We start from the raw sequence: 26,739 nt of genomic DNA, 5'->3' as shown, positions 1-26,739 counted from the left end.
ACATTCCAGCGACCATTTCAAACAGGCCAGCTGTGGGGCGTTTCAGGCCGAACACACAATATCATACACACCTCTATAAATACCTCCGGCCTACAAAGCCTATAAATATTTGTATTGATTCTGTGTCCGTGAGTTGTTGTAGCAACAATAGGATTTTACTTCTGTGTTTGTTTTTTCAACGTGGAGCTGCAGATAAGGACGATCTCCTGGGCACAAGTTAAAAACTAAATAATCTATGTGTATATTTATAATCTGATTGAACATGAGAATGCTTTAAAAACATTAACGATGAAGAAAAGCAAAGTGGATTCGAAAGAAATAAAATCTTCAACTCTCTCCAAGATGGTTTCCACACATTAGGAATGAGCTGGAAGAAGCCGGCTCCCAGATTGAACTAATAATAGAAATAATAAAGTTTATCTATATAGCACCTTTTAGTTACTATAGGTTTGAAGGTGCTTTACAGGTTAAAAATAAAAAAACAAATAAAGCCAAACAACAGTAAACAATATAAAATACATTTAGATCACACATACAGAAATAGAACCTGTTAGAGATAAGATAAAAATCTACAAAATGTTTATAGAATAGACAGTAAGACACCTTCAGAAATGTGAGATTGGTCTCATGCACCAGCTCTGGAGCGTCGGGACCAAGCGAAAGAATGACACTGCCACTTTCCTAATATAGCCATGACAGACTGCACTGTCCCACCCGGGGCCGCCCCCCCCACCATCCCCACCCCCCCCACCAGCCAACCCACCCCCCCCTCCGGCCTGCCTGCTCCTAAATAGCCCCAGAACGAAGCCATGGCACCGTGCGTAATGAACGACTCGTAAATTTTAAAACAGCCATTGCGCACAAACGCAGATAAAGAACAGAGGTTGTGAGAGAGGGAGAGAGAGAGAGGAGGGGAGAGGGAGGGGTGGTAATTTACAGTCTTTTCTTTAAGTGTCCCCCAGCTGCCATGTAAGACCTGTTCTGGGGACAGGGGGGGGCGGCTGTGCTCCCTGCAGCAGCCACACGGACACACACACACACACAGAGAGAGAGAGGGGGTCCTCACCTCTTCTCAAGGGGAGACCCCTCTTCCCTGGACGTCTCTGAACCGGGTGGTGCTGCTGCTGCTGCTGCGGGGATCTGACTCCTCCACCTCCTCGTCCTCCTCCGACTCCTGCTGCTGCTGCTGCTGGTGGGGGTGGTGGTGGAGGTTTATTCCCTTTAGAATGATCCGGCTTCCAGGAGACGCTGCGCACTGGACAACTGCGTGACGCTCCTCGGAAGGGAAGGAGAGAGAGGGGAGCGAGCCGGAGGACCGGGGCAGGACAGGGTGGAGGGGGCGGAGGGGTGGAAGGGGGGGGTCCATCTATTTTGGAACCGGGTCTGTGAGTGCAGGGAAACGTGACGCGTTCCTGTTCCGGGGGGGGGGGGGGGGGGGGGTCAACGCGTCCCTCAGAGTCACTTGTTGGGACTTCTAATTTTTAACTATAGGTTGTGGCTGACAGAATTCTAACAATAAAGATAGGAACAGTTTTAGCTGGATATAATGCTTCATACAAATGATTATAATAACTGCTGCTTAGTGTTAATAATGAATCTTTCACTCCTTCACTCATTTCTAACTTCTGATATTAAAGGCTTATTCCCTCAGATTCATTAAACTCACATAGAGTTCCAGGAGCTGTCTGATAAAGTTCTGGAGGTCGGACAGAGAGACTTTGTTGACTTAATTTTGTGACATTGTTTGGTTTCGAGGATCCGAATGTTTACACAGTCAGGTTTGTTTTGATATAGCTGAAACATAATATTCTTTGCTTCGCTGGACAACAATTTTGCCCCACATTGCATCTGCTGGTTCAAGGATTTTCTTGAAGTAAACAGGTTGCCAAGCAACTATAGCGTCATTGGGAGTGTCTCCCTGTTCACTTCCGTATACCAAATGCCAGGAGGATGGATTACGCCTGCGCACTTCCGAGGAGGAGAAAAAAAGACCTACTACTATAAAATAGACAGATGCCGGATGTTCAGGGCGCTCTGATACATCTTATGTGTGGAAGCCCATTGTTTTGCCATAACCTGTTCATTGCTTTCTAAATAAATACTTGAATTGAGCAAACCGAATTCGGCTCTTCTTCTCTTAAAGGATAAAATAACACGTTTTTAACACACTCCAGAGGTGTGTTTGGCTCTGATAGAAGAGCTGAGGCTTTATTACAGAGAATAAACACACAGGTCAACTGATGTCTCACGCTCCTGGTTCATCCTCTTCTTTGTTCAGACACAAGGTGATGATGGGTTTTTAAAAAGCCACCACAGCACAACAAGTAGGAGCAAGTAGGAAACTCCTTCGGCTGAATATAATAACTCCTCTGAACTGCAATAACTCCACCAAACCAGCACCCTGGAATATTTGCATATTTGCACCAGCACCATAATAAGCATATTTGAATATTTGCACTACTGCACAAATTGAACATTCATTGTAAAGATATATATTTAGATGTATATATTTTATTTTCTATTTTAAATTTTTGATATTCTATTTCATTGTTATTCTATTTTATTATTTTTTATTCTATTTTGTACTATTTCTATTTTATTTTTTTTGGTTGAAATTACTGAGCATTGCTTAAAGAGAGTGTGTGACCCAAGCATTTCATTGACAGTGACTACTTCATGTTATCTCTGTGCATTTGACAATAAAAAATCTTGAATCTTGAATCTTGAATAAAGTTATGCGATAGAAAAACTGATCATGTGGGGAGATAATCAGTAAAATCAATACTATGCATATAGGGTTTGATATCTAGGAATATTTCCATGTGAGCATGCATATCAGCTTTTGAGATATGTAACCCTGCACACGCACACAAATGAAATGTTGACCAGTAAAGCATCTGTGGGTGATTATTATTTACACAACAGGTAGAACTCTAAACCTGTATTTTTTTCAAACTCAATAATTAATGTCACACACAAAAGTACTTTTTATAGGATCAAAACACTAAAAGACATTAAAAAGTAGTGTCATTATGTCATGATTGTATCTGGATTAGATTTCATTCACTTGCTTTTATTATATTGCTTTACCAAGTGAATGTTCCTGGCATGGGATCAATAAACATGATCTTATCTTATTTATTGCGTTAATTCAAGTTTACATTACAATAAAACTACTATACTCACTTTACTACATGTAGAACTGCTTTGTAGTGGATTTTAAATGCTGAAAGGTTTCATATTTCATCTAGAATTAAGTAATTTGAGTTATGAGCTGCAACAGAAATGTGTATCTGATCATTATACACTCGTAGGATCATTACATGTGTTTATCCACACTTACCCAACATTGACAGGCTTCTTAAATGTGGAAAGAAATGCCTTTTATTAAATATTAAACACCACATGTTTAACTATCTTATAAATTCATAAGAACCTTTTTACTTTAGCAATGAAGAGGTTGTTGTATATCATGTACCTGATACAGGATGTTTTAGAGACCTGGTCTGTTCCTTCCACAATCAAGTAACTTAATTTCTTTTACATAATAAATAAATATTATATATTTAAAAATCACAGGTTTGGGTGTTGAGATCTCGCATTATATTCTGCGAAAATTGTGATGTTTAGTCTATGAAAACATCAACTTATTATCTTAAAGAGAAGAAAACTTTCACTATGACGTCACCTTTTCATTAAAGCTGAAAAGTATTCACCTATAAGTCTTGTTCTTCGGCTTCACAGACACACAGCAAACCAGACGGACTCATTTCCATTGTTTAATGGTCACAGTTGAAGCACATGATATAAAAGAATATTTACACTGATAGTTTAAAATAAAGAAAAAGGTTTTTGACAACACACACACACATACCCAACAGCTTCTACAATCTAAGCATGCTCCTCAAAAGTAGCAACCACACATTAAAAAAACATTAAAAATTAAGCCACATTTAAAATTAAAAAGGGAGTAAAGTGCATGTATGACAGTCGTCTCTGTACAGACATTTCTGATAGACTGCAGAGAAGTTTCACTTGCCAGTCACAGGCACACTCCTTCAACGTGTACAAAGGAGATAACGATCCAGAATTTTAAAAAATGTACACGCCCACATGGTAAAAGTTGTGCTACACAGTCGCAATCACACACACACACACAGACACACACACAGACCAGATATAAAAACATGTACAGTTCATTAAATGTCAACACTCACAATAAAGACCTTTACTTCTTAAAAGAGAACAAAGCAGAAAACCCAACCCCCCCTAACCTAAGCGTTCTCACACACAGCAACACGTACGGAAAAACAAACATCTAGTCCTAGTGGCATCGGAGGACACGAGAGAGACGAGTTCAGTTTGTCAAGTAGTGAAATGCGAATTGTTTCTGATTGAGACGGACATTCCAGGGAATCCGGAGCCTGACGTTTCTGCAGGTCCGATTCGGTTCAGACGTACTGAGGTATGGTGTCGTCAAAACAAACATGAAATAAACAGCTTGCCTCTTTCTCTTTGCAAAGTTTCAATGACTACGCTCCGTCACCTGATCCGGGAACAACTGTCTTTGGGGATAAAACACTGATCTATAAGCGTCCGCGGTTCCACCTGAGCGGTTAGATCTGATGCTGCCAGCACAATTCAAACATTAAAGTACAGCAGAATATAATTTAATAATATACTTTGTGTATTTTTGCCAAATGAGCCAAAGTTTATACATAAATAATCTTTAAAAGACGTTTGTGTGAGCGTTGAGTTGATGATGGGCAGATTCATTCGTGGTCACATTGCACCAGGAGGACAGCCGTGTCGTTTAAACTCCGCAGCACAACTGGTAAATGCTGATGGAGAGAGATGAGAGCACAAGAAGAGGAAAACATAGGCTACATTCCACCTAACATCAGGCCGAACTTTTCAGTCAACCGACAGCAATTCAGTAAATATCAAAATGTTGACGGAGAAACCAGCGATTTTGTGCAGGCTCAGGCTTGTTAGCTTTTGAACAGAGTTACCCACGTACATCTGGAGGATTGTGTTAGCTGCTGTTTGAAATCTTCCAATTTGACTCTTTGTGTTACTTAATCGGAACCTTCATAGCCTCGCCACTGCCCTTCCACCGAAACAAATATCTCCTAACGCAGATTTCACAGAGGCTCGTTGTGGATCTGCAAGAAAAAAACACACGGAAACTATTGAACATATCCTTTAAGGCAAGAGGCATTGGTTTGTTTTGCTGAATAGATCCAACATATACACTAAATCTCCATCTCTCACAGGTGCACATTATCCCTGTCTCTCTCTCTCTCTCTCTCACACACACACACACACACACACGGACACACACTGTGAGGGTTACATGGTGTGGTACAGGGAGCTGACAGTTCTTTTCTTGAGCCGGGTCAGGGGGTGAGTCCTCCCGTACTGCTGCCTTGTGGCAATGAGCGACAGCGCATGTGAATGCAGGGAATCGGGACTGATGCTGCCGACGTCTCCTCTCTGCTGACTCTGATATGAGGGCGGAGGGATTCCTCTTGAGGTTTCTCCAGCTTCAGAAACCCCCTCCACGTCAACCTCCAGGACCTCTGGCTGCTGGTCGGCCTCGGAGGGAGAGTTGTGCACCCGCTGCTTCTTGGACTCGTCGCTCGTGTGAACTGGATGTTGTTCTGACAGCAGCGAGACGGGCGAGCGGCTGAGCTCCCACTCGCTCAGGTCGTTGGCGAGCAGCTCCAGGCAGCCCAGTTTGGCCAGAGAGGCTGAGCGCTTCATGAGGGACGGGGGGGTCAGCCCTGCCTGGCGAATCCTGGCCTCCACCTCTCGGACCCTCTTCTGGATGCTGCTACTTCTCTTCTGAGAGGATCCAGCACTGAGGCCGAAGAACTGGTCCACACAACTGGTCTTGTAGGCTCCGGCCGTGCTCACCTGCTGCAGGAAGGCACCCAGCTCACACAGGGTCTCCCACGTCTCCCTCATGATAATGTCACTGTGGGGTCCTTCTGGGGGGCAGTCCCAGTCGGTGCCTGACTCGAGCTCCGTCACGCCCTCCAGACACAGAAAGTTCACGGAGGCAAAGGGAGAGTGGGCAAAGTGGTTGAAAGGATAAGAGGTAGAGAGCAATCTACCATCAGCAGGCTGGAGTTTGTGTCCTTTTGTGCTTCTGTCATTAGTTCCTAGTGCTCCCATCTCAACGACATTACCACTCTCCCTTTTCACTGGTCCGTCCTCCTGCTCAGTGCCAACGATTGACTCCTGCGAGCAATCAGACCCGTCCTGCAATAGAGACGCAGCCACAGGATGGATGCTGGGCGCCGGCCGCTGGGAGCAGGACGTGCCAGCAGAGAGGGATGGTGGCGATGAGGAGGAGGTTGTTGGAGTCGTGTGCTCCATTTTCATTTTTTGCTCCAGCTGTCGTGTGACGCGCCGCACAGAGCCCCTCGTCCAATCGCTGTAGATTCGAGCAGGATCTTCTTCCTCCTCCTCCTCTTCTTCTTTGTTCTTCACTTCCTCTTTTACATTGTCAGCCTCCTTCTGCAATGAATCATTTCTATCCTCCATTTCCTGCGTAGACGCCCTCACCTCCTGGTCCCGAGGGCCCTGAGGCTGTGGTTGAGGGCCAGTAGATGAAGTCTCTGTGAGCACTGCAGCCTTCAGTCCTGTGGCCTGCACAGGGACAATAAATTCCTACAATAAAGAGAGAGATCAAATAAAAGTGTTTATATAACCATGAAGTTAGTTAGGAGTCATTAGAACATTTTCAGATTCAAATGTGTTGCACTTTGACTTTATACCACCAGGTGGTGCCCTTAGACTCAAGAACCCAAAAGCTAAACAGTTAAATCAATAGAGACCAAATTTAACTTCAGTGGATTCAATAGATTTAACAAATATCTTTTATCTACCAATTTTTCTGACAGTGTATTTTACATTACATTGTAAATAAATATCTATATCCCTTTGAAACAGACCACAATATCCGAACACCAATCAGATTAAGACCCTCAGAGTCTTAGATGAGATGCTCTGAAGACAGTTTATATGACCCAGAGCTGAAACGTTAATTTGGGCAGCTGTCTTTGGAACGCTTTCCTCACCTTTCCTTTCTCCTCCTCCGTGGAGACCTCCTCAGGCTGCGGCTGCTGTTCCTTGGCACAACTCTTCACCAGGGGCGACTGCTGCACTGCAGCACAGGGAGTTTTACCGTCTTGACTCATCCCCTTGAACTTTTCCCTGGCACTGAAAAAGTTAATGTGATCCGCACTGGGGCCGACCAACACTTCACCGTCTTGAGGAATGGCACTGGGATGGCTGACGAAATCACTGGTGGAGGGAGGATGAGCTGCTGAACCGTCCAAAGACGAGCCACACAGCTGCTGGTCACAGTCTGGATTTTTGACAGGCACTGGTACAGACAGACCCTGGGGTCCAGCTGATAGTGTGCTTGGTGTTTGTGTTGCCATGGGCTCAGGCACGGACACTAGAATCTTTTTTGTCACAGGCTGAGGGCAGGATGACACCGGTGGTCGGATAACCTCGTCCGTGCAGGCTGGGGCCGGAGCGGGAGAGAGGGGGAGGTGGTGAAGAGAGGGGGGCGGGTGAGGCTGGCCCACCGAGACACTTTGTGCAACAGTCACCGTATCTGTCTTTTGAGGCTCAGGCACCACGGTGGCGGCCCTCGGCTGGGATAAAGGAGGTGATGACGCCGGCTCCTCAGCGTCACATAAGCCATTGGACAGCCGAGGAGATAACGGAGAAACGGAGCCAGCTGTGGATTCAGGACGGGGGGGATCCAGCTGGCGTCTCTGAGCTGCAACAAAACGAGGGATCTCCAGGCCGCGAGGGACAGCATCACCTGAGAGAGCTGCAGCCCCCTGGAAGGATGAAGAGCTGAGCGGATTGGACTGGATGCCGGTGTCAGACTGGCTGGTGGAGCGTGTTGCTTTGCCAGCCCTGGCTGAAGTTCCCAATGACTCCAGCAGTTCTTTCACAGAGGGACCGGGCGCGCTGCTGGCCTGGTTGTGAGGGTCAGAGCGACCCAGGCTGTGCGGCTGACCTAACGATTTGCACAGTGGCTCGTGGTGCTCGGACAAGTCGCTGTCGGAGTGAGAGCGCCACAGTTTGTTGTGCCTCTGCCGGCTGTTGGAGAAGGTGACAAGAAAAACATCTTAATGTCTCACGATGTCTCTCGTGTCCTCTCTATGTAACAATATACTGCTGGAATTATTAACCTCGCCACTTTTTTTTTACAATTTCATCATTTTCCCAGCAAATGATTCATTGATTTTGATAAAAACAATTAGGCATATATAGGGTAACTGATATATACGTGTGTGTGCTTTTTGGTGTGTTATACCCAGAAATCCATGCTTGTGTGTGTCTGTGTGTTTGTGTGGGTACCTGGCCAGCAGTATTCCCTGATACTCCTCCAGCTGTCTCATGAAAGAGGGGTTAGGTTTGGTCACAGCTCGACGCTCCTTGACATAATCGAAGGCCTTTTTCAAATCCCATGCAAACTCCTTCATGGCGTATGCGATCACGGTGGCAGCAGAGCGACTTATCCCCATTTTACAGTGCACCAGACACTTGGATCCAGCTTTCCTGGTGAGGATATAAAGGATCAAGCATGAGATAAATATCTGACCGAATCCAATTTTTCCATGGGAGATAACTCAACTGACACGAGCAGACAGAGAAGGGATAGCTTTTCCATAACAAGATACATGCAGTCATCTGAAACTCACTTGGCTCTAGTAATAAACTTGTAGGTGTCATTCCAATAGGCGAGCAGGTCGGTGGCCTCCTCGTCATACACGCGGATGTTGTGGTACTCGAATACACCAGGGAAGAAGTTATCTATCTCCCTCGTTACATTGAGGATGTACTGAACCCTGTGGAAGAGCGAGACACGAATGAGAGGAAAGGTGAGACACGTTCATTGGATGGGCAGTTGTTAGACTGATCTTGAAGAATCGATGTCAGTATAACTTTAGAGAGTGGTTTGGTGCCTTCGTCCTTCTCCTTACCCGTGGTTCTGCAACTCCTCCAAATTGGATGCATTCCACTCAGATCCCTGTAGGACACAAAAGCAATCCTCAGACTTATTCAGGCCTTCTACTGAGCTTTTCATAATGCTTAAATCCTTATGTCCAATGTGTTCTCCAATGTCCACTCCAGACCGGAAAATAACAAAGCACCTTAAAATTGGGAGCCACAGACATCCTGACACAAACTGATGTGCATGTACTCAATCTGATTTACTAAAAATGATAAATCATTCACGTCTAAGCAAAGAGTGTTCTTGATATAATCTGAGATCGAGCAGCACCTGTTTCCTCCTGTGGATGCAGCATCAGAGTTGTCATGAGGGGACCTACCAAAAAGACGTAATCGAAGATCTCTGTGGGACTGTCCATCTGGCCCAGGATGACAATCATCTCGTTGTCGATGTACTCCTTGAACTCTCTCAGGTTGCACGTCATGTGCATTTCCAGCTCCGTTCGGATCTGAAGAGCGCGTCCAGACAGGAAACAGGTGAACACACAGATACAATCTTGCAAACATTAACCTAAAATGCAGGTATCACAAGTTTCAAGTTAAATACTAGCGGTGACTCACCTCTTTACAGGTCACATTCTCCAGGTCTTTCAGCATCATGATTTCTCTCAGACTGGTTTTGATCTGCCGCTCGGTCAGCTCTCTCTCTGTAGGTCTGCAAAAACACAGTGGCATTGAAATGTGTTATATTTAATTAGACATCATTTTCCTAACGGAGGAGAATTAAGACCGAACTGTTTTAGTCTTAGTAAACAGGTGACTGTTGAAATTTGTTAGTGTCATCAATAAAAAGAAGATCAACAAAATCCTGATCAGACACCTAGTGGAAGAAAATAAACACATTCCACACGATTTAGATACTTACGCATCGGAGAAGAGGACGGGTGAGTCAGCACGGTGCGACATCAGATCCTGCATGGTGTTCCACTCATTGATGCGGACTTGGTCGGAGGAGACCCTGCTTTGATAGTAGCTGACCCAGGTGAGGAACAAGCTGCCAGGGAAGTAGTTATGACAACGAGCCACGTCACACGCTTTGTGGAGGGACTGGAGGGCCGACCTGTCAGATTGAGAGAGAATTTGAGATCTTGAAATAAAAAAAAGGCTTCTGAATCAATGGCACAAAATTTGACACCGAGATGAACACTTGCTAACAATACAAGGAAGATACAGGTGTGCATTTCTACCGACCGGTGTGATTAATGCAGGGTGACTCACCACATGGCTTGCACAGAAACCGGCTTGAAGACAAGCACTCTGCTATCAGTTGACACAGTGAAACCCCTGGAAGCACAGAAGGACAGAAACTCAGCACACTGGTGTTGTGATGGATGTTTGCTCGGAGATTTAAAGATTGATGTGTTTTCTCACCCATCTCCATCCAGATGTATCAACGTGTCGCTCCATAAGGGCAAAACCAGCCCGACAGAACATGAGCTGCAGGTGAGAAAAAAAAAAAAACTCCATGTTACAACTTTTTTTTTTTATTTGCCTTTATTTAACCAGGTCGGTCCCGTTGAGATACAATGACCTCTTTTCCAAGGGAAGCCTGGCCAAGACCGCAGCATACAAAAAATGTCAACAATCACAAGACACACAGAAATCACATAACACAGATAAAATACATTTAAAAAAAAAAAAAGATAAGGCAACAGGACTAAAGCTCCGGATTCACACCAAAACAAGAACAAGTGCGGTATGAAGCCGCTCCAATTTCTCTCACACGAGTCTTCAAAGTTTCAAGGTTTATGAGCTCCTTTAACTTTAGAGTTTTTTGCAGTGCATTCCAAGCAGCAGGTGCAGCGAACTTAAAACAGTGCTTACCAAATTCAGAGTGAACTTTGGGCATAATTAATAAATAAAACTCATTTGAACGTAAGCAGTAATTGCTCTTGGATTTAAAGATGTAATTACATAAGTAGTGGGAGAGCAGACCCAAGATAGCTTTATCAAAAAAAAATAAGCCAATGTATAAGGCGGCGTGCTGCCAGAGATGGCCACTCAACTCGAGCATATAAGATGCAGCGGTGAGTGAGGGCTTTACAACCAGTGACAAAACTTAAGGCACCATGATATACAGTGTCTAGAGAACGCAGACAGTTTGCTGGGGCATTCATATATAAGAGATCACTGTAATCGAGTACAGGGAGGAAAGTGTTAGCAATCAACTTTTTTCTGGTAAAAAAAGAAAAACAAGATTTGTGACGGAAGAAGAATCCCAGTTCCACTCTTAATTTAAGCACTGAATCAAAACAGAAACACACAAGCATGCGTGTGTAACCGACTCACCTATCTACGGGACTGAAGTCCATTCCCAGCACCACGCTCTCCTCCGTGTCCTGACGACCATTGGTTGACACCACCACCATGTAGCGGGTGATGCCCGAGTGGATGCTCTCCAGTCGAACCGCCTGGAGCAGGAAACAAGACGCGGTTGGTTTCGACAATCTTAAGAATGAATTTTGCACGTGTTTGTGTAACAGTGAACGCACCAGTTTGATGTTGTCCTCCGGTCTGAGGAGAGTGAACATGGTTTGCAGGTGCTGCTGGATGTCTCCTGAGAAAACACAACTTGTATTAATGTGTGAATAAATGAAAAGCTTATTTATTAAAAACACCAGTGATAACAACAGATATCACTTTTAAGAGGTGGGCAGGCAGAAACCTGAGGGTTATTGACCAGTGGCTTTGTGACACGGGTATACAGCCATTCTCCTATCTACAAGACAAATTCCTTTTACGCCGAAGTGATATGTTCCGGTATTTTCAGATAAGAAATTACATTACAAACCATACAGATTGGAATATAATCAAAAATGCTCCAACGAACATGGAAATTTACTTTATTAAAATAACTAAACATCAATTACCCAGTAAAAAGCATGTTTCCCATATATACAGAAATCTGTTACTGGATACATCAGACAACCCTTTTTATATTTAATTTGCAGATAATCCAGCGGCAATATACTGCTGGAGACGATGTGGAATGGTTGGCGACCACTCACACATATTTTGGGATTGCTAAATGATGCTTCCTTTCTGGAAGGGGATAAAGAGCGAGATAGATAAAGTTTTGGGAATTAATATACTATTCACCCCAAGTCAGTTTCTTTTCGATCTAACCCCTGAAGGCATGTACACAAGAGACCAAGAGCACTTGTTACATATACTCTTGATGACTGCTAGGAAAATGGTAACAATAAAATGGTTGAATCCACAGCCACCTACAGTGGCACAGTGGAAACAGCAGCTGAGGGAGGTGTATGGAATGGAGGCTTTAACTGGCCAATTACAATTAAGGTCTAATGTTTTTGTGAGGAGGTGGCTACCTATTGCAGGATACCTCACTGAGGGGAATCCTGTGGTACGATGGAATGTCTTAACTGTCCATTTATTTATTTATTATTTTTCACTAATCAGTCTCTCATATATAATTTGTGATGTTGTCAAGGAATGTTTGTGTTTCTCTTCAAAAAAGTTCTAAAAATCAAACAAAAAAAACAAACACCAGTGATGCATTAAACAGAGTACGGCTCTTGAGGTAGGCCGTTTATCTTACCTGCATGTTTGCTGCGCAGCTGTGAAAAGCGAGAGGCAGAAGAACAGGTGGAGCCATTTCCTCGAGGTAAGAACAGAGCGGCTCCTTTGACTGTCAGGAAACTTTCACTGATGCTGGACAAAACGAGAGAGACAAAAGTCATTTATTCAAATCCTTTAGTTATAAATTTAAATCCTTTACTGAAGTTTCCCAAAAAAATCGAACTGACTACAACCAGCTCCAACTTAAGAATTACAAAAAGATTAAGAACCTAAATGGCACATGTGGCCTTCGATGATCCTTCAGAGATGTGTGCAGATGACTAATTGAAGCAATTGTTGAATTAATTAATTAATTAGTCCACTGAATATCAAAACAATATTTTAATGATTCACTGCTTCTCCGTCTGTTTTGCAAATGTGAAAGATTTCTGCCTCTAAATAAATAAATATGTAACCGTGGGCAATGGGCGATTTAGCCGGAGGGAAAATAAATAATTGGCCTCCTGTAGAAAAGCAGATCTGCTGTGGTTTCAAATGGAGTTAAACTTTAGTGAACTTCGCTTCACATGTGTGTAACCGTGCCCTGACACTGTTGCTGCTGCTGTGGGGATGCTGTGTTTTTATTGGCCAGCTGAATGAAGCAGAGGGTTTTGTTCTTCATAATGAAAACATCAGGTGAATATTGAGTATGAGGTCTTTTGTCATCTGAAGATTGAAAGTATCTCAATAAAGGTGATTTAATTTGATATTTTCTTAAGACAACACGGACGATATCCTGAACAAACATCATAGTCAAAAATAACAATAACAGTGAAGTTTATGGGACTTTATGAGCTTAAAACACTCGACTGTGCAGTTCGCAACAAACAGCAGCTGGTTTTAATAACGTGTCGGCTTAACTGAACCGGACATCGAAAAGATGAGGCAGGGGGCAGAAGAAAAACAGATAAATAGAGTATCAGAGAGGAAACTGCCAATTCTACCAACCTCTTCATCACATGAACCCTCCTCTTCCTCAGACAAGCAGATCTAGCCAAAGTTTTGCATCATTGTACTCGGAGTAACTGGCTTTCAGACTTCAGTACTTTAAGGCACAAAACTGAACAACTACTGGCATGAAATGAGCAACTGCAACTAAGCTACTTGGCAATTCTGAGTTATGTAATGGACTTAATGAATTCCTTGGAGTTTGACATTGCTCTGATGTTTTCTGAATCACAACCAAACTAGTAGCAAACAAATACACCAGACAAAGGGATAAAGGCCTCAGTGTGTTTTGTTATGATGGAGTGAATGTAGAGACAACAGCGACCCCTGGCTGTACCTTTCTGTCATTACACACTGACTGCAAAGAAAAACACATGGCAGAGAAGGACGATGAAGGAGTGAGACAGAAGCTAAGGTGAAAGACCCCGAACGGACAGCAATTAAGACAAAAGTGAAAATAAGGCAAATCTCTGCTTCACAACGATGGGTTTAAAAAGTACCCAGTTATATTCCCAAGTTAGAAAAATAGATGTTAAGAGATTTGATGTTCCATTTTTCTGAACAGTCAAAATCTGCATCTTCTTTACAAACAGATTCCTTCATGATGAAATTAAATAAAAGTGCAGCAATAGCACGGACCTCAGCATAACTGTCTCCCTGAGAAACCATCACTTTAAAGTGACGGCTCCAACACATCTATTGCCAATAACTGGAAGTTTGCATTCATCACATCCTCTGACTCATGAACAGTCTGTGCCTCCCTCACTGCCCCACAAACATCCATATTAGGCACATCTCTCAAATGGGGAAACAACCATTGAAGGTGGGTGGAGTGCATGTGAGCAGATGAGTGTGGCATCCAGGAGCAAAGGGAAGGAAACACCTTGTTCTGCTGTCATATCCCTCCCATTTAGTCATCATGGGAAACACCACAAGCCTTTGTCATACCAGATCTCTGCCAAGCACTGGAGAGCTGGACAAATAAGAACATGAACTGTGTCGAGATGGGATGTACTGGGATTTTCCATGACAGCTACCAGAGGAAACAATCCCTGCCTGGATCAGACTCTAGACACGTCGCTAATGAGCACATGAGAACCATGATGAGAACACCACCACCACCTCAGAAGCCGCTGCGAACACTTCTTTAACTCACAGCTGGTCAATGTCCCCCTGAGACCCCACGGAGGTGTCCACGCCGAGGCGAGGGCTCATCTTCCCGGCGCAGCAGACGCAGAAGCAGCCGGCGGACGAGCTCCGTGGCGCGGTCACCACCCCGGGAGGCATCGCTGCTCCGGTGGCCGGGGCAGGACGCGAGGGAGGCGGGATGGAGTCACCGGGGGTCGGCTCTGATAACAGCGGTCCCGTGGTGCTCCTAATGAGCTTTTTGCAGATTTTGGGGAAATATCCGCGGAGGTGATGTTTGAAAGAGCGGAACGATGTGCGGACAGATGTGGAGCAGGTGCTCGGGAACATCTGGTCTGTGGAGCTCCTGCAGCACGCTGCGGTAAATCCTGCAGCTGACGGGGGGGAGGAGACTCACTGACCAATCAGCGTCTGTCACAGCGTCTGTCACAGCCCTGTATGGAGGCTGATTAGTGCCACTGTGTCTGTGGTCAACAACAGACCTGTTTTCAAAGCCTCCCTCTGATGCTGCTCATTCTGCACATGATTGATGTAAGAAGTATATATTACAGCTGGGCTACATGGTTTTCAATTATATCAAGATCAATATTTTCCATAATTATCATAATGAATGTCAACCTCTTATTTCTGATTTAAAGACAGATCTTTGCTGGTTTGCTGGTTTCTGACTCTTATGTAAATTTTAAACACTTGATAAACAGCTAAACATTTTATAAATAATAATTATATTGCAATAATTATTGATATTGTTTTACTTCCAAGTCCTGATACTCACTATTTATATGTATCATATGCTATATTTTTCTTGTAATTTTTTTATAATAATAAACCATTTTTTTATTAGAGCTGGGCATGAAAACAATATCAATAGTTTACACAACATCATTTTAATTTATAACAAAAGTCCAAATCATGTTGATATATTAGTTATGCATTCTACAAGCACAGTGAGAAGGTATAACACATAATTGATAAATCTCAGATTTGTAAAATGTTTTGCTGTTTATTAAGTGTTTGTCATTCTTTTCCTATAAAGAAGATTTTAAAACTACAACCTTCACTTTGGAGGAAAACTTGGTCTTTAAATAAATGAATCATGTGACATTTATTGTGATATTATTACTGACATTGACAGATATGATTCTTCTTGATATCATTTTTGACCATATCGCCCAGCCCTAAATTTTACACAACATAAAATATCTGTTTTACACAGTTACTTTATTGTAGATCAGTTCGATTACCATCGGACCTTCTCTGAAAGACTGTGAAGACTTTGTACGTAATATTACTCCCAACAAAAGGCGAGGGACTTATTTAAAATTAAATTTGAGTTTTTAAAAAAAACGTTCTTGATAAAGATGGATAGAATGTTTAAGACTTTTCAAGACTGCCGATCCCCTGAATGTTAGGTCCTGCTGTGATGGCTCTTATATGATTTACTGTATATACAACATACAAGACGTGTATATGTCAAACACAAAGGTCTCAAGTCGACCTTGAACCAAGGGCATCTTATATGTTCAGATAGTATTTCCCATATCTTTCGATTGATCATTGTCATAGCCAAGATACAGAGTCAGACAATTAAACATGAAAAGCTGTGCAATCTTAGAGGCCATTTGGAAGTTTACTTAGTACTTACTTCTGCATCCTATCTTGATCCCTAGTGTTCAAATATTTTATATTAACTTATTCAACATGTTTATTTTCCTTTGTGGCATTTATTCAACATGCCACAGCTTTCCAGACTGATATAAATGAAAAGGGTGGTGATGACATCACCAGAAAGCTTGTTACTTAGCTACCATGACAACGCTACTCCTGATTAAGCATCAATTATCCCCCACACGTGTTTTTTCTGCACCCTGCCGCTGAAAGGTGGCAAAGTAGTGTAATCAATTCGAGGTCTGTAGCCTTACGGGGAAATTCTCACCGGAGACAGCGACACCTGACACCTTAGGTGCTGCTGCTTCTAGCAACACCACCACAACAACAACACCACCGCCACAACAAGGGAGATTGAGAAATCAAAAAGGACACAACAGGCCGCTCATGATCCCATGGGGAAACTTGACCTTAGACTTGGTTACGCTGCTTGTTGATTCCTCATGGTTTCTGTTTATAGGCTGGTTTACACACCAAGGGTTAATGGGTGGTCACCACCTGACTTCCAATTCAAATCACAGGATAAACAACACCTGCAGTGGTGTTTTCCTTTAGGCCCAACTGTGACCCAATATTGCAAGTGTGTATCTGCTTGTGTCGTGTGTTTTTGTGGTGTCTTTGACCTCCGTGGTCAAGAAGCCAAGACACATGATTCAGACCCAAGATGAAGTTGGTCGGTCTCTCAGTGATCTTCACACGATGAAGAGTGTTTATTTATTAGACCGTTGATTCACAGGTGCTTTATTGAAATATGTGCATTAGATAGGAAGTACAGGCACTTAGTGGAAACACTGGAGGAGACAGAGGGGCATATTTTAAATGTTTGAGAGTTTAGTACTCTTTACTGCCCTTTCAAATCCCTTAGCTGCTCTACTTTTCCATCTAGAAGCGCATGGACTCTCAGCAATCTACGTGTATTCTGTGTTTTTGGACAAAAAATTCTCAAGTTCCATTTTACTGTTCTCTCATTTGTCTGCTGAAATTCACACCATCCAATCCAGAGCAGTAAAGGCCGGAATGTGGTCGTTACATGCAGACAGACACCGGACACTCCTCTGTTGCTCTTACGTCTCCATGTATACAAATACACAGACAGTCACCCTTGGGATCAGATCACATACATATATATATAAATACATATAAAAATATATATATATAAATAAATAATAAAGTGCATCCGAGGCTGTTCAATTTTTATTTACCTACTGATTTGAAACAAAAATACACAGACATACACACACCGGGAGACAACTCCAATTGACAATAGAGGGGGTCGCACGACTGATATGTAAAGACAACAACTCACCTCCACATTCACACCTACAGGCAATGTGGAGTCGCCTATAATCAGATGAAAGTGTAGAACCAGAACAAACTACAAACACAAGTGTCGACTCACAGACTCAAACCCTGAACCCTCTTGCTCTGAGGAAAAAGAGCTGAAAGCACCATCATCTCACCCAAGATTACAAGAGTGACGTAAAAAGGTTTAACAGTCGCAGCGGCATGATGTAAACTGGAAAGAAAATTAAACCAGTGACCTTTTTGAAATTCATGATTTGACTTTTCATCTTATTGAGGATTTACACAGATTATAAAAGACATGGAAAAAAAAACCTTTAATCAAAGCACCACATTAGAATTCCTCTGTCTCCCTCCTGTAGGTCCTCCAGTGACGTTGCTGCTTCAGCTGATGTCACAGTGTTGCTGATGTCAGTGGCTTTAATCAGCAGAACTGCAGCGGGCCCTGCTTACGCACACAGACACACTGCATCACTAAACCCTTCTTCTAGTCTGAATGAATGTCGCTACCTGTGTCAGGGATGAGCTCTGCTGCAGCTGCTGACGTCTGACGACAAGCACACGGACATCTGGAGCGTGGGCGAACACGGACAACCTTGTCTCAAGATTTTAGGAATGTCAATTCAGGAATTCAACAATACTGGTTGTCTATTTGATTGAACCGCGCCCACATGTTCTGTTAGATCTTAATTAGATCTCCAAAGACACACAATTTGCTTCACTATTACAGCAAAAGCAATATGTGATGCTGTTTTTAGAGGAACAGATCATTAGGGCCTTTCTCAAGCCTTATCTGTGTCACCAGCTGATCCATTAGGTTTCTGAACCTACCCCAGCTATACGTCCTCAGTGTTGGGCTGTCAGGCTATAATCGGGCTGACATTTGAGTCCGTGCCTGACACAAGACAAGATTCTACTCCTCACTAGGACCTTAATATGTACAGTAGGCAATTTGTAGGGGGATGAGGGGTGAAACCATCCAAAATGACCAAAAAAACGTTTCCCTTTTAATAACGTGTCAATCCAGCCATCCCTTGTATGAGAGCGCGTGCTGCATGTGCAGTTAGATAATTTGTGTGTGCAGGTTAGTAAGTCAACGCTGCTAACTAAATCGCAGAATCCACCATTTTTTTTTGAAAGTTGATCCACCTGCTTCTACGAGATTTGCATGGGCGGGACCCGATGTAAATCAGGAGGTGTAAGCGCAGAGAAGTGGTCAGAGTCACACAGTAAATACCGACCAGAGGGAAAAGAACAGGAGGACAGCGCCCCCTCTCTCCAATCCTCGGCAGGCAGGCAGTATTCAGCATAAAGTCGGAAGAGACGGCTCTCACTGTGCACATTCTGGGGGCGGGTCTCGTCCCCAGAATTCTCTCCCTCTTAGAACTTTTTTTTTGGCATGTCCGTACTAATATCATGGTGTCATGGTGTAGATATTTCATAAATGGGTGTAACAACAGTAAAATCAAGCATCACAGGACCCTTTATTATTCCCTTGAAAATGTCACATGGGTGTATGAAATATTACGGTCAAGGGTCAAATTATAATCAGACTTCAAAACAAGATATTCTTATAAATAATATAAGTTTACAAAATACTGTTAATTGAAATTACATCTAATCCTTTCTGTCCCTCCTTCTCACACACAGACACAGAGAGACACACACACACCCACACACACACAGATTGAGAGACACACACACACACACAGACACACACACAGAGCCCTGCTGCATGTGAATATAGATTTCACTCCCAGCTGCACAAATACAGACCGTCCTCTCAGTGGGATGGCACAGAGCTCCAGTGACCAGACAGACACAGAGGCACTCTGACTTTGGGAGTGGCAACCAATCAGCCCCTGGATCAGCAGTGCAGCTCCTCTGACCCACATACCCAGAGCTGACTCACAGGGAGCCGTCTGCCCTCTTATGGACAGACCGCAAACCACACCTTACATCAGACGAGAGGATTTCGGGATTTCTTTTCTGATATCAAGAGACATTTAACACAAAGGGGAAGTAAAGGTGTCACTGCAGCTGAGGTTTACAGTATCATTAGCATCTAAAATAAATCACTTACTCTTTGTGAACTAAAACCAACTGCAAACGTGGTTCAGTGAAACCGGAAAAACAAGATTCCCAACTCCAGTTCACTGCCTGAGGCAACAAGGGACCACACACACAACACCACAGCAGCTCTTTGTCATGTCACCATAATAAAAGAAGAAAGTCCTGTGGGCTCCGACACATGTAATATCTCATGACTCATCTAATGGTTCTTCGTGTTAAGTCTATTTCCTGTTTCCAGGTCAGGGGTCAGTGGCAGCCACAGAACAGGCCCTGTGTTCTAATTTAGGGGTTGGGTCACAAAAGGGTAATATAATAAGGACTTGAGTGGGAGCAGATATTCAGCATAGTATTATTTAATATCTTACCTCCTCGGCTGAGAGCGGCGGTCATCTTCCCCACTCCCCGACTCCTGGAGGGACAAAATGAGAAAATTTAATTTAATAATTTAAAAGTTCAGAAAAAATACTGTACAGTCTAAAGCTGAGCATGAGACAAATGGAGACATAACGCAAGATTAAAATTATTGTTTCAAATATGAGCAAGTGAATCATCTAAGTGATCAAAAGGAAACTCATTATTTCACTTTTTTAACTCACTATTTTTAAAATCATTTCACTGTCATACATTAATAGGCAACTTATTTAATGGTTGCCGCTTGTCGAATTTGCTGATACTCTTTATTCCATATGATAGTATGGGCCTACTGACTTTTTTTGGACCAAAAAAGACACAATAATGTCATTGTAATGAAAAATAATAATATTTAGTTGAATTTCTCATTTCTAATTCGTCATAAATGTAACGTCCTTTCGGCAGTCATTTGTGAGAGATTTCAGTCAACATTAGTTTTTATGATTAATTCAGAAAACCCAATTATGTAGCACATTTACATGTTAAAACACAACTCAAATGGAATGTGAAATCACTCCTCTTAGGAGGAATATATGTAATATTCATAAAGGCAGACATGTGAATAATTACTGAGATTAAAAGCATGATCATGGTCTTTTAGTGTTAGGTTTATAAAGCTCTGTAAAGGATTTTGTAACTTAATGGCAAAGACCGTCTTCAAATTCAAACCAAACAATGTCAAGGAAATAAAACCCACTGTCCTTTGTTGGGTAAAAAAACACACACACAGCAGAGACAGCAGGGAGAGCAGAGTTCAGCTTCAACTCAATTTACACGCTCTCCAGGAAAATGACCTCAGTCTGTTTTTAAGGTGTGGTCGGTGGGACAATAACACATTCACACACAAAAACAAGCGAGTCTGTGAGGAAGAGACACAACGACACACAGAACGACTAAATCTGCACACAGTGGAATATAACACTTTGCTGAATGAGAAGCCTGAGGATTAGTGGCGGATGAACAACTGGCGGTCATGGTGTAATGCCCGGTACTGAGATGTTTACGCTGTACGTAAGCCTAACAACATAAAAGAGCCATTAACAGCTTTATAAAGAGAAGAAGTGGATTACAGGTTAATGAGAGGCCACATTGAGCCCAGACAAAAACATGAACTCAGCTCAGATCGTTTGTTTTGACTGAAGCAATATGGAAAAATGATATCACGGCTCAAAAATGCTTGATATGGTCAATATGAACTGTGTGCCCTGCATCTATGTATTTTCCAGTGGAACTTAAAAGCAGCAAATAACCAGGGGATTATTGCATCGTTGAAGATAAGGGTTCAGGATGCCAGTATTTACTGATGCGACACTGTTGCCGATCCAGTGTAATAATGTCGTGTTTAACGATGTAATAAATGGGACATCCACGCCCTTTCACAACCGGGATATCCAAAGCAGGTGTAGTAGTAGAAAAACTATGCATAACAGATCCTGTGGATTGATGAACACCTCATGTAAAGTATGTGATGCTGGAGCCCTTGTGAACTGATTATTATTACAACCTGTCAGCACAAACTATTGAGAAATTGTGTATTGAAATGTCTTATTGAGACAATATCGCCTTAATGTGTCAGTTATATTGCACTTCATGCAGTTTGAGCAGGTTACAAAAAAAGCACAAAGCACTTGACTTGAACGTTTACATGTGAAGCAACCGAGAATGACTTGATATCTCTGGAAATGAAAAGTATTTATAATCTGTTAACTTCACAGCCAGGTTTATTTTTTATTTATTTTATTGGAAACTTTAAGCAGCAGCTCCATGTTGATGCCTCTGAAATTGTGACACAGTACCCATGCAGCTTTTGTTTGGACGGGGAAATACACAGATGTTTTGCATATATGAAAATGAAAGAAGATTTTACAAAGCTTATGGAAATGTTACGCCTGATCATTCGAGCTGGGCAGGCCTCTGCAGGACTGGAGTTACTACAGCACCTAACCTTTATTAGTTTAACCAAAGTTAATAAAATATTTATATAAGTATAAATGCATCCAAGTGTATTCAACACAGTTTGTGTGTTTCCAATACAAACAGCCTTATTGTGAAGCAGACACATACCAGTGAGTCTGGACGGGCTCAACGAGAGGTTCAAGTAAATATGGTGTAGGGGGAGGGAAACAACAGCCAGCAGCCATCTCATGCAAAGTTTTACACGAGACACCATACGCACGCCACTTGACAGCAGGACAGGAAACCAGACATGTCTGTGTAGCGTGTTATCATTGTTTGTGTGCGTGGGTTGCAGCTTGAAAGCATATTTCCACAAGAAAATGCTTCACATCCTTCGACACCTCTGCCTGCCTCACCTTACACATGTGCATATCTTCTGTTGTAATGAAAGAGTCTCGCTCACCATCACACCTCGAACACGTGATTAAACCTGTGGCTGTACACGAGCTGCTCTTGCAACACATGACTCAATGTGACAGTCCGTGTACAAATTCTTGTTTCCTCCATTCTTGTATATTTCTTTTAACAATTCTTGATGACAGTCCCAGCAGATTTCCTAACAGTTACTCACAGAACCTGTTTTACTCAGGGAAAATAAAAGGTTTAAAGTACATGGTCCCTTTCAATGGACACAACGAATTTGTGACTCACTCTCAACTTGTGTCAAAAGAAACTTTCCATCGTCAAATTTCCATCCTCTACAGTTTCATTATTATGCTTAATGAGGCAATATGCTCATGTCAGCCATGAATGACTGTGTTATAACATTTTACTTGGCACAATATACATCATGTGGATTGAGGCTAAAATGGGAAAGGTTGCTTATCAAAAAGCAAGACTGCTTTATGACAGCATGTAAATTGTTATACAGTTTTTCATCTTGAATTGCCAGATATTCAAGTGACTCCATTAACAGAAATAAGACACCGCCGTCTGATTGTTTTCGATCGCTGTAGAGCAGAAAGGAGTCAGCATCTGTGGATCACTCTTCATGAGCATATGTTCACTTTCATAATCACTTCTCTGAAGTTGTGTGAACCATACAGAGAACAACATTTGAATGAGAAGCAGACGGTGAACTTGTGCTCTAGATCACTTCCTCACTCTCTAGCCCACAGTCTAGAGGAGTTACTCGTGTCGGTAGAAAGAAGACGAGCGGAGGGAAAAGCAACAGGACAACGAACTTTATAATAAATGTCTCTGTTTTGCATTTGGGTCAATCCTCATCTGCAGAATAACTCAATTAGGCCTATGTCGCTTGCACATTAAGAGACAAAACAAGGGGAAACACACACGCACAGATTGTTGGAAACCTAAAACTGAGTGTGACACCCGCACAAGAAGAGGAAATTGAGGTATAGAGAGGTCAGGTCACTCAACGCCAGTGATTTGGTTCAGATGCCTAAAGCTACATCCGCCATATCCGTTGTGAGCAATGCAGGAGGACGAGTGCAGACGACCACGGGAAACGCAGCAAACCTTCCCACAGAGTACACCAGAAATACTGCCATCCAGGTACTAGCAACTAATGCTGGTTATGATAGTTTAACATTAGTTCAAACTCCAGCAGCAGTCCCTTCTGTCATGCTTTTTCAGTCATGACCCATTAGATGAGGTCTCTGAAAACAACCATGTCAAAACCAAGAAATAAATTATTGTTCTGAGGCAAAGCAAACATCAATCTATGTAGAATTCAACCCTCAACTACTGAATAAACCGATTAAACTTCAATTAAAAAAGCCAGCCGTTGGGAGTTTTCTAGTAAACAATGACGTTATGCCTTCATTCAGTTTTAATAACCAAAACTTATTGTGTGTATCCTTGAGGTATAACAAACACCACAGTCAGTTATGGTGTTAAATGTTTATATAATTATTTATCTATAGAAAACGTGTGATAATGTTTTGGCCCTACCTCCCTGCACTAATCAACCATAACCACACTAACACCCAATCTTTACCCAATAATAAACAATATGTTTATATCCATATAAACGTATGTGTGTGTGCCCTTGAGGTATAACAAACACCACAGTCAGTTATGGTGTTAAATGTTTATATAATTATGTATCTATAGAAAACGTGTGATAATGTTTTGGCCCTACCTCCCTGCACTTATCAACCATAACCACACTAGCACCCAATCTTTACCCAATAATAAACAATATGTTTATATCCATATAAACTTACGTGTGTGTGCCCTTGAGTTCGAACAAAGATGGTTGGCTAAATCAATATGGAAAATTTGATAGTATTTTGGTCCTTCCTCACCTTTTCTGACCATAAACATAAACAAAATCTTTGCCCCAAATATTATACAATTTTGCCTTAATGTCATGGGGACATGTCTTAGTCCAAAATAGGAAGTTGAGTCCGGCAATCCCTCTCTTTCTAAATAGATGCCGATCATCAATATTATAAGATATACTTATAGGGGAGAGGGAGGACATAGAGACAGATAAAGACATGTCCACAACCGTGTTTAGGAACCGAGACTACTCTACTCTACTCGCTGCTTCCTCCGTGACACCCGGAAGCTCAGCGGGAGCGGAAGTGAATGAAGGTGCAAACAGGAACCATGTCAACAGAGGAGCACAATGAGAACAGCCGAGAGGAAGCGGCGGTTTGATGCTAAGCTAACGATGCTAACGACGTCTCCCCACACACACACACAAATATAAAACGCAGAAACACGACAGAAGGGGGGGGGGATTTTTTGGGTCAACTTGGCAGCGTCTCTGGAGCCCCGATCAACGATGAGCTGCGATGTGTCGCGCGTGCGCAGAAAAGCACAAAGGCAATGCACTTTATGACAGTCGAGCCTCGGGGAGAAGAAACACACACATGCAGCGGAAATGGAGCCTGGTGGAGCAGAGGAACACATTCCCGAGGAGGTTTGTGTGTTTTCTGGGTGTCCGGCGCCCGGGGAGGAGGCTCCGCGGGGCCGGGGACGACTCACCGACACGCAGGGGCTGGAGCTGGTGCTGGGGGTCGGGGATCGCTGCACGGTAACCAGCGCCATTCAGCGACTGGGAAGCGGACACCGGAGAGAAGGCGACGCCGGCGAGAGGAGCATAGCTGGTTGTGAGGAGGAGGAGGAGGAAGAGGAGGAAACACCCGCTGCTCGTCTCTCTCGTCGTTGCCGCTTCCTCTCTCCGCTCGGCGGCTGTGTGTCGACTCCCCGGCTGGTTCCGCTGTCAGACACTCCTGAGCATGCGCAATCACCCGGATCTCTCTCTCCCCCCGCCCCCTCCCCTCATTAACAGTGTGAGTGCTGGACACAAACCGAGCGACTGTCAGCCCCACAACGATAAGTGATGAAGTGCATTAAGAAATTAATAAATCATGAGCCCTGTGGTTCAAACCAGCAGCCACTCTCACTCACAACACGTACAGAGGCACTGGTGGGTTCTAGTTAAACGTTCAGTGTCTACGATTTAGGTGAAAAGGGATTTATTGGTAGACATTGAATATGAAAAAATCCCTGCTATATTCTTACCAGCTTTGGTCTCAGAGCCACCAGCACAGAACTGCACTAAATATACCTGTCTCCTTGCACTGTGTACCTTGTACAACACTCCGCTCCATATACTGGAACACTTCCTTCACATCATATGTGATATGTGTTAATATAAACCATATTGATATTATATATCATTTTATACAATAATATTGTCTTTTGCTCACTCTGTCTACATATTCTTACACTCATAGTATATTATATTATCTATTGTATAGTCAAATACTTATATTTATACCTCTACTATATATCATATCATATTATATCATACTCTTTGTATATTCTTTATATATATAAGTCTATATACACATATTTATACATGTGTACATGTTATTATTATTATTATTATTATTATTATTATATTTTATTTTTATTATATATACTGTTGCTGCCATTATTACTATATACTGCTATTATATTGGTATAATTACTATCATATATAAATATGTATTATGTTATATTATATACTATATATACTGTACTATTTTTATTTTTATATACTGTCTAACAATAACATTACCATCATATCATCAGTACTATTACCATCATCTTGCCACTGCACCTTATCTACCTATTTATCTTGTGTTTCTGTTTTTATTCTTTCTACCTCAATATTTTTTATTTTATTCTATTGTATTGTATTTCATTGTATTCAAATATACCGGCTGCTATGAAAACTTAATTTCCCTTTGGGGATGAATAAAGTAATCTATTTATCTATCTACAGCTTTGACGCTTTCCATCCAGTTGGTTCACTGGTTAATTTGCTCTACTGCGCTATCAAGTGGACAATATATGTAAAAACAGGCAGAGTGGTTAAAATGACACCATGGCTCTGGGTGTCTGACGCTTTTTTTTTAATAGATTAATGAATGATGTTTGTGATGCCAATACATCAATTATGAACGTATTAATATGTTGTCTGTATTTATGGTAGGCTACAATGGCGGGGGTCAAAAGGGAAAATGGAAACAATAAAAACAAAATTTCCACAGTGCTGGGTTTCAGGCAGTTTCTTTTTTTTTGCAAACAAACGCACAATAAAGTGCCAAGTCAATGAAATTTGAGGGGGGGTTATATTTTTCG

The 26,739-nt window shown here is 42.4% G+C and overlaps 1 protein-coding gene across 1 annotated transcript; it reads right to left on the bottom strand.

Moving 5' to 3' along the window:
- Window positions 1-3,763: 3,763 nt before the first annotated feature.
- ssh2b (slingshot protein phosphatase 2b) lies at window positions 3,764-25,308 on the bottom strand. The gene is made up of 15 exons (XM_061086145.1): window positions 25,093-25,308; window positions 20,133-20,176; window positions 12,611-12,723; window positions 11,541-11,605; window positions 11,338-11,459; window positions 10,420-10,485; window positions 10,267-10,332; window positions 9,914-10,108; window positions 9,610-9,703; window positions 9,369-9,497; window positions 9,018-9,064; window positions 8,736-8,882; window positions 8,392-8,592; window positions 7,089-8,130; window positions 3,764-6,678 (listed from the first exon to the last, which is right to left on the bottom strand). Exons 1-15 carry the CDS (start codon window positions 25,153-25,155, stop codon window positions 5,353-5,355), a joined length of 3,720 nt encoding a protein of 1,239 aa, XP_060942128.1. The 5' UTR covers window positions 25,156-25,308; the 3' UTR covers window positions 3,764-5,352.
- Window positions 25,309-26,739: the final 1,431 nt, after the last annotated feature.

This window comes from Limanda limanda, chromosome 14 (assembly GCF_963576545.1).
Source record: "Limanda limanda chromosome 14, fLimLim1.1, whole genome shotgun sequence".
Lineage (NCBI taxonomy): Eukaryota > Metazoa > Chordata > Actinopteri > Pleuronectiformes > Pleuronectidae > Limanda > Limanda limanda.
The sequence above is the reverse complement of the archived record's forward strand: the minus strand, read 5'-3'. Positions and strand labels throughout refer to the sequence as shown.

Coding starts and splice junctions, on each gene's coding strand:
- ssh2b (XM_061086145.1), bottom strand. CDS start 25,155: ATGGCGCTGGTTACCGTGCAGCGATCCCCGACCCCCAGCACCAGCTCC. Junction 9,498..9,609: donor AGAATGTGACCTGTAAAGAG/GTGAGTCACCGC, acceptor CGCGCTCTTCAG/ATCCGAACGGAGCTGGAAAT. Junction 6,679..7,088: donor CGGAGGAGGAGAAAGGAAAG/GTGAGGAAAGCG, acceptor TCTTTATTGTAG/GAATTTATTGTCCCTGTGCA.